Below are 12,193 nucleotides of genomic sequence, written 5' to 3' on the forward strand. Positions count from 1 at the left end.
TCCCGGGATTCGATCCGTCAGTCATCACTCTCGATATATATCCATCAACGTACAAGTCGCTGTTTTCAAAGAGTTCGATGTGACGCGATAATGATATTACCGTACAGGACACGCTGACATGTACGACAACATTACAGGGAAGATACACAGCGAGAAATTATAGCAACTTGAAGCTAGTTTAATTTCACAGCAGCAGTATTTCGCAAGAGCCCGAGTGTCAAAAGAGAACGCCACAAAGACGAGATTGTTGACATTATGAATTAAAAAAAATAATAAAGCAAATGTGACACACAGAAGGGCTTGCTAAAATTTGTTTAAATATATTGTTCTATGTAAATCAGCCAAGGTAGCCCCCCGCATTTTTACCCCACTAAATCTGGCCCCCTTTGCAAAAGGTTTGGACACACCTGTTTAACTGATGATCCGTAGACGAGGCCAGCTTCTTTCACTTGGTACCAGCTAAATATTATTCAAAATATAATGATGGTGGAAGAAATAAGCATCTTGAATTTGAAACCGTATGCTGTCGGGGATTAGCCTCGCAATGATCTTAATTGTGGTTGTCAGCCCAAAACCCTCTAAATATATATTAAATGCATCTTACCAGATATAAAACGACTACTACATAATCTGTGGTGATCGTTTGATGCCCAGTTTTCTCGTCGAATTGCAGCAGTCCATCTCGCTCTCCACTCCGGGTCTTTCGGAATACGGTAGAATTTCAAGTCTCTCCATCTATCTTCTCTGTTACTGCAACCAACCGCCACACACACTTTCACCATTATGATTATTAATGTTAACGAGCAGAAAAACACACCATAATAGGAGGAATTTACGTAGCGGTAATGCGTAAACACGACGACCTGACGGACAATATGGCGCGGAGGCGTGGTTGTGACGTCATGTGAGTGGGGTCTATAGACCCTACTCACCTACGTCACAAAATGACGCGTCGCTGTATCCGGCCGCCATATTGTCCGTATTTTTTAGACCTATTCTCATTGTTTTCAATTAGTCGTGCAAGTTATAGAGCAATTCATGGAAGCCCCGGTGTTATCTGACGCTGTAAACTCATTGGATGCGTTGCATAAAAGGCGTTACATGGAAAAGCTTCAGTTTATCCATTCGCCAGATCCATATTTGATGCCTAAATCGATGTTTTTCGACCCGCTGTCTTCGCCGTCTTTGCCTGACCCTGATATTTACAACTATCTTGTCCACACAAAATCAGCCTATTCTCACGAAAATTTGAAAAACTTTAAGAGCTTGGAGGCTTATAAATGCTACGTTGCTGGTTGGGTGAAACAGGTCCTCGTACACGAAAATTCGGCAAGAATCTTGTGCTCGGGAAGGTGAGTTACGAAATTTTCAATTCAAAATCTTTCGTTCTTGCTAACATCCACTGTCAAGTCTAATGTATTTCATGTCATTTGTCAATGGAGCTAGGGCTTTTAATGTTTATATGGTTTAGCGATAGCACTCTCACTACATACATATATAATATGTAATAAATATGAAGTGCGATAGCACTACTCCAGATTGTCCCTAGTTGAATTTATTTTTTGGCTTTTGACCTCAATAGTGAAATTTTAAATTAATTGTATGACAACTGTCTGATTATCCCCTTATAATTATATATTTTCAGGTAGTTCGTTCACAACGTCTGAGTGTATGTTGTTGGCGATTAGCCTAGCAATGATCTTAATTGTGGTTGTCAGCCCAAAACCCTCTAAATATATATTAAATGCATCTTACCAGATATAAAATGACTACTACATAATCTGTGGTCGTCGTTTGGAGCCCAGTTTTCTCGTCGAATTGCAGCAGTCAATCTCGCTCCCCTCTCCGGGTCTCTCGGAATACGGTAAAACTTCAAGTCTCTCCGTCTATCTTCTCTGTTTTTGCAACCGACCGCCACACACGACTTCACCATTTTGATTATTAATGTTAACGAGCAGAAAAACACGCCATAATAGAAGGAATTTACGAAGCGCTAATGCATTAACATGACGAGTATACGGACAACATGGCGCGGGGGCGTGGCTGTGACGTCACGTGAGTAGGGTCTATAGCTGGAAAAGCGGTGAGTCTGGTGTACCAGGCAACAAAATATTGGGAGTTGGCTCCCTCTAGTGGTATGCAAACTATCCAATACAGTATTCGAACTGTTTTTTTTTTTTTTTTTTTTTTTAAACAGCTGCGTTCTACTCATGTTTTAGTCATGAATAGATGACAGCATCGATTCGAAATTTTCACTGAACATGTTTGATAAACAACCAACTCACTGACTGCTATTGACAGCGATAGATGTCGAAATCATTTGCTCTAGGATGGCTAGCATTGAATGATCATGTATGATTGTCATTGATGGTTATAGACGTCCAATCATGTGGCTCTTTTCATCCTTTCGCTGTGAACTGAAATGAGTTTATCAAATCCAATCCATTTGAACTGGGATGGCTGGGATTGAATAATCCAGTTTCAGCGCCGTTGGCGATGCTAGACGTCCAGTTTTGTTCCTTCCAATCATCCTTTCCTGAGAATTTAAATGAGTTTATCACTAGTAGACCTACGTACAATACATTGGAAGTGGAGGGTGGCAGCGAATGAACGGACGTCAAGTAGAACGGACGTCTAGTAGCACTCTCATGGAAGCCAAAGAGTTTAATTGACATGAATTTTGAAATCATAACTATGATCTGATGTGTTATGATGAGCTATTTATTGTCTTACATGAAGTAGCATTGTCCTGGTACTAAAATGTTCAACTCGATACTACATTTCCATTGACACCATTTCAGATACATCATTAAAACAAACGTTCACATCAACAAGGAAAATGCGAACATAACCTCTATTAAAATCTGAAAACAGAATTCTGGTGACCTGTGGTCGTACAAAAACAAATAACTGAGTATTGATACTTCTGCATTCAAATATCATATCCGGATACAACATTTCCCTATCAATACTTCCCATAGTTTTTTACAAACCTAACAAAAAGCACAAACCTGAAATGAAGTTTTAACAAACAATAACAAAAATGTAACTCAATTCAGTGCAATGGCAGAGAACTGAGACAGGTTTATTTTGTTAACATTATCGACTATAAGCTACCATTGCTTTACTTTCAAACTTATCACCAGATGCAGTTAAAATTGGTACTTTTTATCACTTTCCTTAGCCTGACAGAGCAGAACAGCTCGCAGTTAGGACTGTTACATTTTGTGGCATTGGCTGTATAAAGCGCGATTAATACTGCTGTGAATGCATTCTAGTACATTGTGAGCAAGAAAGTGCCTTCCGGTGCCAAATGCAGCATTGAAGGGGTGCAGAGGAGGAGACTATCATCTCAGAGAAACTCCCACTTCTGCGTTCACTTCTCTTTGGACTTTTCAATCGTTGACAGCGATGCCATCGTACACGGTGACCGTCGCCACAGGGACGCAAGGCCGGGCGGGGACCGATAACTACATCTCCATAACGCTGGTGGGCACCGAGGGGTTTAGTCAGAGGACTCGATTGGAAAAACCTCAGCACGATGACTTTGAAAGAGGATCGGTAAGTGACATTTGATCCATATTTTGATCATATTTATGTTTTTCAGCAGTAAAATCATTTTGACTGCGAGGAAACCTCTGCAGATGTAAAAACAAAAATGCAAGTCGGTGTCATGTTACGCTCCAAAGTATTGCCTGAAGGAGGTATGCGGACAGGCCTCGCAAATCCCCTCCTACGCTTTTATATAGAAAAAAAAAAGCAAACAACTTTGAAGCAGTTTTTGTGGAATTGAACATTGATTGGTTCAGGTTCTTTCAAGTTTTGCACTGTTTGGACTGAAACTCTCAATGGCCAAAGTCATTTTATCACTCTGGGGTCAAATGAGTCCCTGGTCTTTTTTGTCTTTTTTGTAAGGTCACTCAGTCACTGTCCTGAGGGAAACAGATGTGTTGCTATGGGTTTGGTTGGGGTATCAAACATGTGGCTCAGGGGCCATCACATCATTTTGTGTGGCCTGTGGAAGTAAATATGTGAAATTTCCATCGTCCAGAAATCAGTTGGATTCAATCAAATCAATGGATTTGATGTCTATTCAAGTCAATGGCTGAGAATAAGTTACGGGGGTCCAACAAAATGGATTTAGACCATTTTGAGATCAACAATGTCTCTGAATGACTATCAAAATACCGTATATGACGATTCATTTGCTATTCGATTCGTCAATGATCACGGTAGCCCTAATATACTTACCATTGACAGAGGTAAAAGTCTAATCCATGTTGGGAGAATGACAGAATGCTCATTGTTCCTCTCCCAGGCAAAATGGATTGGATGTTTAGCGCCGTCAATGTTCGCCAAATATGTAAAATATATACAGTGGGGCGAATAAGTATTTATTCAACCACTAATTGTGCAAGTTCTCCCACTTGAAAATATTAGAGAGGCCTGTAATCGTCAACATGGGTAAACCTCAACCATAAGAGACAGAATATAAAAAACAATATAAAAAACAGAAACTCACATTGTCTGATTTTTAAATAATTTATATGCAAATCATGGTGGAAAATAAGTACTTGGTCAATACCAAAAGTTCATCTCAATACATTGTAATGTACCCTTTGTTGGCAATAACGGAGGCCAAACATTTTCTGTAACTTTTCACAAGCTTCTCACACACTGTTGCTGGTATTTTGGCCCATTCCTCCATGCAGATCTCCTCTAGAGCAGTGATGTTTTGGGGCTGTCGTTGAGCAACACGGACTTTCAACTCCCTCCACAGATTTTCTATGGGGTTGAGATCTGGAGACTGGCTAGGCCACTCTAGGACCTTGAAATGCTTCTTACAAAGCCACTCCTTTGTTGCCCTGGCAGTGTGTTTGGGATCACTGTCATGCTTAAAGACCAAGCCACGTCTCATCTTCAATGCTTTTGCTGATGGAAGATTTTCACTCAAAATCTCTTGATACATGGCCCCATTCATTCTTTCCTTTACAAAGATCAGTCGTCCTGGTCCCTTTGGAGAAAAACAGCCCCAAAGCATGATGTTTCCACCCCCATGCTTCACAGTGGATATGGTGTTCTTCGGATGCAATTCAGTATTCTTTCTCCTCCAAACACGAGAACCAGCGTTTCAACCAAAAAGTTCTATTTTGGTTTCATCTGACCATAACACATTCTCCCAGTCCTCTTCTGGATCATCCAAATGCTCTCTAGCAAACCTCAGACGGGCCTGGACGTGTACTGGCTTCAGCAGGGAGACACGTCTGGCAGTGGAGGATTTGAGGCCCTGGCGGCACATAGTGTTACTGATAGTAGCCTTTTTTACTGTGGTCCCAGCCCTCCTTGTAGGTCATTGACCAGGTCCCCCCAGGTGGTTCTGGGATTTTTGCTCACCGTTCTTGTTATCATTTTGACGTTTGACATTTTGCATGGAGCCCCAGATCGAGGGAGATTATCAGTGGTCTTGTATGTCTTCCATTTTCTAATAATTGCTCCCACAGTTGATTTCTTTACACCAAGCATTTTACCAATTGCAGATTCAGTCATCCCAGCCTGGTGCAGGTCTACAATTTTGTCTCTGGTGTCCTTCGACAGCTCTTTGGTCTTGGCCATAGTGGAGTTTGGAGTGTGACTGACTGAAGTTGTGGACAGGTGTCCTTCGTACTGATAATGAGTTAAAACAGGTGCCATTTATACAGGTAACGAGTGGAGCCCCGTTAGACCTCGTTAGAAGAAGTTACACCTCTTTGACAGCCAGAGATCTTGCTTGTTTGTAGGTGACCAAATACTTATTTTCCACTCTAATTTGGAAATAAATTCTTTAAAAAACAATGTGATTTTCTTTTTTTCCCCCACATTCTTTCTCTCATGGTTGAGGTTTACCCATGTTGACAATTACAGGCCTTTTTAATCTTTTAAAGGAGGAGAACTTGCACAATTGGTGGTTGACTAAATACTTATTTGCCCCACTGTAAATCAGTGATTTTCAAGTCATTCCAAAGGGAAAAAAAGTATCATATATACAGCATGAGTTAATTGAGCAGTTTTTAGAGGAACAAAACTTATGAATGCCACTGCAAACCTTGACATCTTTGCTCACAGGTGGATTCCTACCCGATAACTGTGGAGGAGGCCCTGGGTGAGATTATGTTGGTGAAGCTGGAGAAGAAAAAGTACTTAGCAAAGGACGACTGGTACTGTAGGTACGTCTCGGTGAGGACTCCAGGCGGAGACAACATGGAATTTCCATGCTATCGCTGGCTGGTGGATGACAAGGAAGTTGTACTGCGGGATGGGCGAGGTAAGTAAAAAAAAAATGGCAGATTTTGGTTAATTCTTCTATTACACATTTCTTTGGGTCGGTAGCTCGATTGCCTCAGGATGATAAGACGAACCTGCTCAAGCAACACAGAGAAAATGAGCTGGAAATAAGACGCAAAGCTTTCAGGTATGCTCAATCTCATTGCTCAGTCAGTTAGCGAGAACCACGCACTCTAACTTGCTTTCATACCTTGAAGATGGATGGAGTGGCAGCCAGGATTTCCTATGAGCATTGATGCAAAGAGACACCGAGATTTGCCCCGGGACGTTCAGTTTGACAGTGAAAAATCAGTGGATTTCGTGCTGAACTACAACAAAGCGTATGTATCGCATCGAATTGCCTGAAGCTGAAATATCCTGACAGCTAGTGCATAACACTCACCTGGAAAACTGAAACTGCACACTCCCTTTTCCAGAAGTAACATAACCGCGCTAGCGTGGTTCACAAACATTTTAGTTCACAGATGGGTCCTCAGCCAATCGAAAGGTGTTACAGTGAATTGATGATGAACGTTGCAGAATCCAGAACCTATTCTTGAACCACTTCATACACAAGTTCCAGTCATCCTGGAAGGACTTCGATGATTTTAAAAAGATCTTCAGGAGGATCAAAAACACTAGCTCAGGTCAGCCTCTGATATTTTGTTGAATCTTTCACACTTGAAATTTCAAATTTTCCTTCAATTGGGCTCCAGAGTATGTGATGCAACACTGGAAAGAGGATTTCCTGTTCAGCTACCAGTTCTTGAACGGCTGCAATCCTGTCCTCATCCAAAAGATCAGCAAAATTCCTGACAAGTTTCCCGTCACCAATGAAATGGTGGCCGTCAGTCTGGAGAGGGAATTGACCCTTGAACAGGAAGTGAAGGTAGACTTGGTTTTATTCCCAAAATCTTGACATTATGGGCAAGTCTAGGTCTGCCTGGTCTTTGGCACAAAGCTACCTAACCTTTTGTGTCCCGTGCTTCTTTGATTGATCCAGGCCGGTAACATCTACATAGTGGACTATGACGTGTTAGATGGCGTCAAAGCAAACGATACAGACGCCCTGACCCCACAATACATGACCGCTCCCATCTGTCTTCTGTACAAGAACACACAGAACGAAATCTTGCCAATAGCAATTCAGGTATTCTTGTTTTGAAGATGAGCAAGTGTTGCGCTACTTTTACCGTCATTTCTCTCCTCGCGTCACAGTTGGGTCAAACTCCAGGTGAGGACAACCCCATCTTCCTGCCTACAGACAGTGAGCACGACTGGCTGTTGGCAAAGATCTGGGTGCGTTCATCCGACTTCCAGCACCACCAGACGGTCACGCACTTGCTCAGAACACATCTGATTTCTGAGATGTTTGCTATCGCCATGTTCAGACAGCTCCCTGCTGTCCACCCCGTCTTCAAGGTGAAAACTCTTGCTCATTATTTTGAATGGAGGACTGGCATATCTAGCAGCCGATGTGCTTCTTCACAGCTACTCATTCCACACATCCGTTTCACCATCGCCATTAACACCAAGGCCAGAGAGGAGCTTATCTGTGAGCGGGGTCTCTTTGATAAGGTGAGTTCCTTAAACTAACTTGGTTGTTGTTTGCCTGAGGATAGCCTTAGAAAAGTAAGTTCTGGTAAGAAAATTTAGTGGCGACGTAGTCTCTGATGATTATGGGAGAGAGCACACTTTGCTGCAATGGAGATACAGTTGGTACAGAGAGACTGCAGAATTTGCCTTTCAGGGCTTCATACTTTGACCGAAAGAGTTAATTGAAAACTATCTGTCTGAGGTAACATCCAAAGGCCTGACAGGAACTGGCCATGCCTCGTGCCCTCAGAGACCAGGGGCAGCAGCTCAAAGACCAAAGAGGCAGGATCAAATTCTAAAAATGTGAGGGTATGCCAGTGCTCAGTCTCAGAGGCTTGTAAGGCTATTCTTGCCTGACTCTGAAGGTCTCGTAGGGGTCTTTGAAGACCTAGTACCAGGCACAAGATCCAAGGTTGACACAGCTTCAAGTTAGGGAAACTGAAGAGAAGAGAAATAAGGGTTAGCTGCTATTACTTTTGAAAACATCCCAAGAATCTCCTTCTTTCCCCCATATGAAGGCAAATGCCACAGGTGGAGGCGGTCACGTCCAATTGATTCAGAAAGTCATGAAGACCCTGACCTTCAGGTCTCTCTGCTTCCCGGATGAGATCAAAGCTCGGGGTGTGGACAGCAAGCAGGAGCTGCCCTCCTACTTCTACAGAGACGACGGCAACAAAGTGTGGGAGGCCACTAAGAGGTGAACACAATTTGAAGGAACAAAGATTTCTTGCGCATTCTTGACTTGGCTTTTGCTCCTGCAGCTTTGTGTCCGACGTGATCGACATCTACTACAGTAGCGATGAAACAGTGCAGGTAGACGAAGAAATTCAGGCTTTTGTCAAAGACGTACGTGACTATGGTATGAGAGACTTCCATCAATGTGGTGGGTAACCCAATGTTTGCGAGACATCGTACACAATAGCAATCTGTTGACACGCTAACCTTCTTCGCAGAGTTCCCCGAGTCGCTTAAATCCCGCGAGGAACTGATCGAATATTTGACCGTCATCGTGTTCACGGCTTCGGCCCAACATGCAGCAGTCAACTTCGGACAAGTACGCTACAGATTAGAGATTTCAGTCCAAGTATTTCATCATCAACATGGAGATTTTAAAATACATCTACTTTTCAGTAGAATTGCTTAAATGTCAAATCTCTCTCCGTTTGCAAAGTACGACTGGTATTCCTGGATTCCCAATGCTCCATCAACCATGCGGAAGCCCCCGCCCGATCGGAAAGGTTCTGCGGATATAACCCTCATCATGGAGAGTCTTCCGGATCGAGGACGCTCCAGCTGGCACCTGGGGGCTGTCTGGGCACTCAGCCAGTTCCAGAAGAACGAGGTACCTCCTTGATGCGTCGGTATGTGAAGAACTTGCCACCACTTGCGCATTTTCCTTTCTGTACTTACAGCTCTACTTGGGAATGTACCCTGATGAGCACTTCCTGGAAAAAACGGTGAAAGCTTCTATGGAGAAGTTCCGGAAGACTCTGAAAGAGATCAGCTGCGACATCAAGGCGAGGAACTGCCAACTGAAATTCCCTTACTGCAACATGTCGCCTGATAAGATACCCAACAGTGTCGCTATTTAACTTAGTGGCTGTCGTTGTTAAAAATAAACTTTTTGAATTGAGCACACACTACAACACCTGCAACACTTAAAGGGCAGGTGAAGAGCTTTTTGGATTTTGGTGTAATTTTACAAATATAAACTTTGGACAATTTCGTCGAAAAAAAACATGTAATTTCTAACGTGTAACTGCAAGGATATTTAAAAAAAAAATTTTTAGCACTTCGTCATTACTGCATTACCAAACCCGGAAATGTGATGTAAATTCCCGAACGCAACAGAAGACTATCCCCAGCGAGCCTAGCAGCAGCAGCAGCGATATCAGTGATATTTCCTCCGTAAGTAACCTTCAGGATCGCTGTCTCGTGACGCTAACGATGGCAAAGGCTACCAGGAAAGATCATCCACCATTAATTCCGTTTGAGCCTGAGGCATCAGATGACAATGATTTACTCGACACAGCAGACGTTGGTAATGACGCCGGTTGGCAGCTCGACACTTGGCGAAAGGCCTATGTCTAGCATCGTAATTTCTCACTTAACCTTTGTTTCCCATGTCATTCTGTGATATAATTATCATTAATCGAATAAACAGACAAGTCGTTACATTTATTACTAGATCTATATATGAAATTGACATGAATAGACAAACCTAATGACAGGCAAGCAACAGCAACAAAAAAACAGGTTGCGCTCAAGTAATAAACGTATCAAATTGACATGAGTAGACAACCTGTCAGCTGTCTAATGACAGGCAAGCAACAAAAAAAAAAAAAAAACAGGTCGCACTTCAAGGAACAGGCAGTTGGTTTTGCCCTCCTATTATAGTGAAAATTGCATCAAATTTTAGAATCAGAAAAGCCAGTAAGGGTCTACTTACGTCTTTGAAAAACCAAGGTTGTATCATCTTAGGCTTTCAAAGCTGTCGTTGCAGAAATGTTTAAAACGAAGATGCGATCGAAGAGCCGTGGAGAAGTTCTTCCGCTCCACTCTCACAAAAAGATGTCCAAATCCTAGCAGAAGTTTTTTTTGGCCTCGAGCCTTCGTGTGAGCAATTCATCGCTACACATCGAGATGGCATAAGGAATCTCGCGAGTAAAACCCAAAAAATGTTTGCAATAAATGGTGAGAATAGCATGGTGCTATACTTTCGTATTGGAGTGCTGTCGAGGAGTTCGGGAATTGACGTCATCAGGTAGCTGCCGGCAGCAAGGCGCGTCCCTCGTTGCTAAGGTGTTGCTATGGCATTAACTCAAAAACTACGTGGCCAATAAAAAAAAAACTTTTTGGTAATGTGAGTTTTGAGACAGCGAATGATGCATTCAATACAATTTGACAAAGTAAAATGCCCATAAATTTAAGTCTTCACCTGCCCTTTCAGACTAAGGAAATCCATTAACAACTCATTGGCTGCGCTAAACTTCCAATCCATTTGAAGTAGGAGGGTTGGCAGCAAATGAACAAACATTTGCTGCCACCCTCTCCACTTCAAATGTATTGGACATCTACTCGCCATCAGTGTTGTTAATAACGGCGTTAGAGTATAACGGCATTACTAACAGCATTATTTTTGTCAGTAGTGGGTGTACTTGCCGATGCTACAATATAATAATAATAATAATAATAATGTTTTTGTTTTATCTTACCAAGAGTTTCAGAGCCTCACCAATATATTGAAAAATATATCTATATATTAGGGGTGTGACGGCACACACAAGTCACGGTTCAGTACAGCAGGAAAAAGGCATTTCAAAGTTAGTTTGTATACCATTACATTCTTATATAGGTGAAAAAAATGTTAAAAAAAAAAAAAAATGTTGGTATGTTGCTATGTTTTTGGGGAATGAAAAAGTTCACTTCAATCAGTTCATATAAACATGTTTGATGTGAAAGATGTTATAGAATGGATCATGTAATAAAGAACAGGGGTCAGCAACCTTTTTGGTGTGGAGTGCCACTTTCAAATTTTCTTGTGAATCAGTGTGCCACACCAAGATTAATGATGCACATCCGAAGTTTTATTTCCAACAGAGCTGTAATTTTACTCCAAAGAAAACAACATGGACATACATTAAAATCCTACAACTACCATTCTTCTTAATCAGTTAACTAAAAAAATAAATGCATTGTAGAAAATATCAAAACTTGAAAATAAGTGCAACAGTAATAACAACTGTCCAGCAGGATCATCTTATGTAAACATATCACACACACACACCCCAGCAACAAGAAAAGGGGAACAGGTGTGATTCTCAGTGCAGGTCTCTCACAGGACTGAGTGGGCTGTTTTAACCTTCAAAGTCAGAACAGGCAACTCTTAGATTTTGTCTTGTTCACAAACATTACAAATATAAAAGATGCCTATGTGATCCATTGCCCTGTTTTCCATGAATTTTCATTTTTTGTCTCTTAGTGGCATTTGACACTTGTTGTGAGACACAACACTTTCGAGGCATAATGCACAAACAGCTAGCGGAAGTAACCAGCCAACCAGTTGTTACCGGCATCCCCAAGGGGCCGCTGTCCCCTACAATATGACATGCTTACTAGTTAAGCGTAGAAGGAGAAGTGGGCGTTTGCGCGAGAAAAAGGCAGCGAAGCAAGGTGCTGAGAGTAGTGACGGGTCCGTGAGGCCTCGTGAAGCATGTCGACACATTGACACACAGTGTTGGTACGGTGTCATTGAATACTGACACTTGCTGGACATAAAAAAATCCTACAGGCAACC

The 12,193-nt window shown here is 42.1% G+C and overlaps 1 protein-coding gene across 1 annotated transcript; it reads left to right on the forward strand.

Moving 5' to 3' along the window:
• Nucleotides 1-3,397: 3,397 nt before the first annotated feature.
• Nucleotides 3,398-11,939, forward strand: LOC130923001 (polyunsaturated fatty acid 5-lipoxygenase-like). Its single transcript, XM_057848353.1, has 14 exons — nt 3,398-3,561; nt 6,103-6,301; nt 6,367-6,448; nt 6,519-6,641; nt 6,841-6,947; nt 7,017-7,189; nt 7,304-7,450; nt 7,519-7,722; nt 7,792-7,878; nt 8,415-8,593; nt 8,658-8,779; nt 8,850-8,950; nt 9,068-9,238; nt 9,309-11,939. Exons 1-14 carry the CDS (start codon nt 3,412-3,414, stop codon nt 9,486-9,488), a joined length of 2,025 nt encoding a protein of 674 aa, XP_057704336.1. The 5' UTR covers nt 3,398-3,411; the 3' UTR covers nt 9,489-11,939.
• The last annotated feature ends 254 nt before the right edge of the window (nt 11,940-12,193 follow it).

This window comes from Corythoichthys intestinalis, chromosome 10 (genome assembly GCF_030265065.1).
Source record: "Corythoichthys intestinalis isolate RoL2023-P3 chromosome 10, ASM3026506v1, whole genome shotgun sequence".
NCBI lineage: Eukaryota > Metazoa > Chordata > Actinopteri > Syngnathiformes > Syngnathidae > Corythoichthys > Corythoichthys intestinalis.

Coding starts and splice junctions, on each gene's coding strand:
- LOC130923001 (XM_057848353.1), top strand. CDS start 3,412: ATGCCATCGTACACGGTGACCGTCGCCACAGGGACGCAAGGCCGGGCG. Junction 6,642..6,840: donor GTGCTGAACTACAACAAAGC/GTATGTATCGCA, acceptor TGAACGTTGCAG/AATCCAGAACCTATTCTTGA. Junction 7,879..8,414: donor AGCGGGGTCTCTTTGATAAG/GTGAGTTCCTTA, acceptor CCCCATATGAAG/GCAAATGCCACAGGTGGAGG.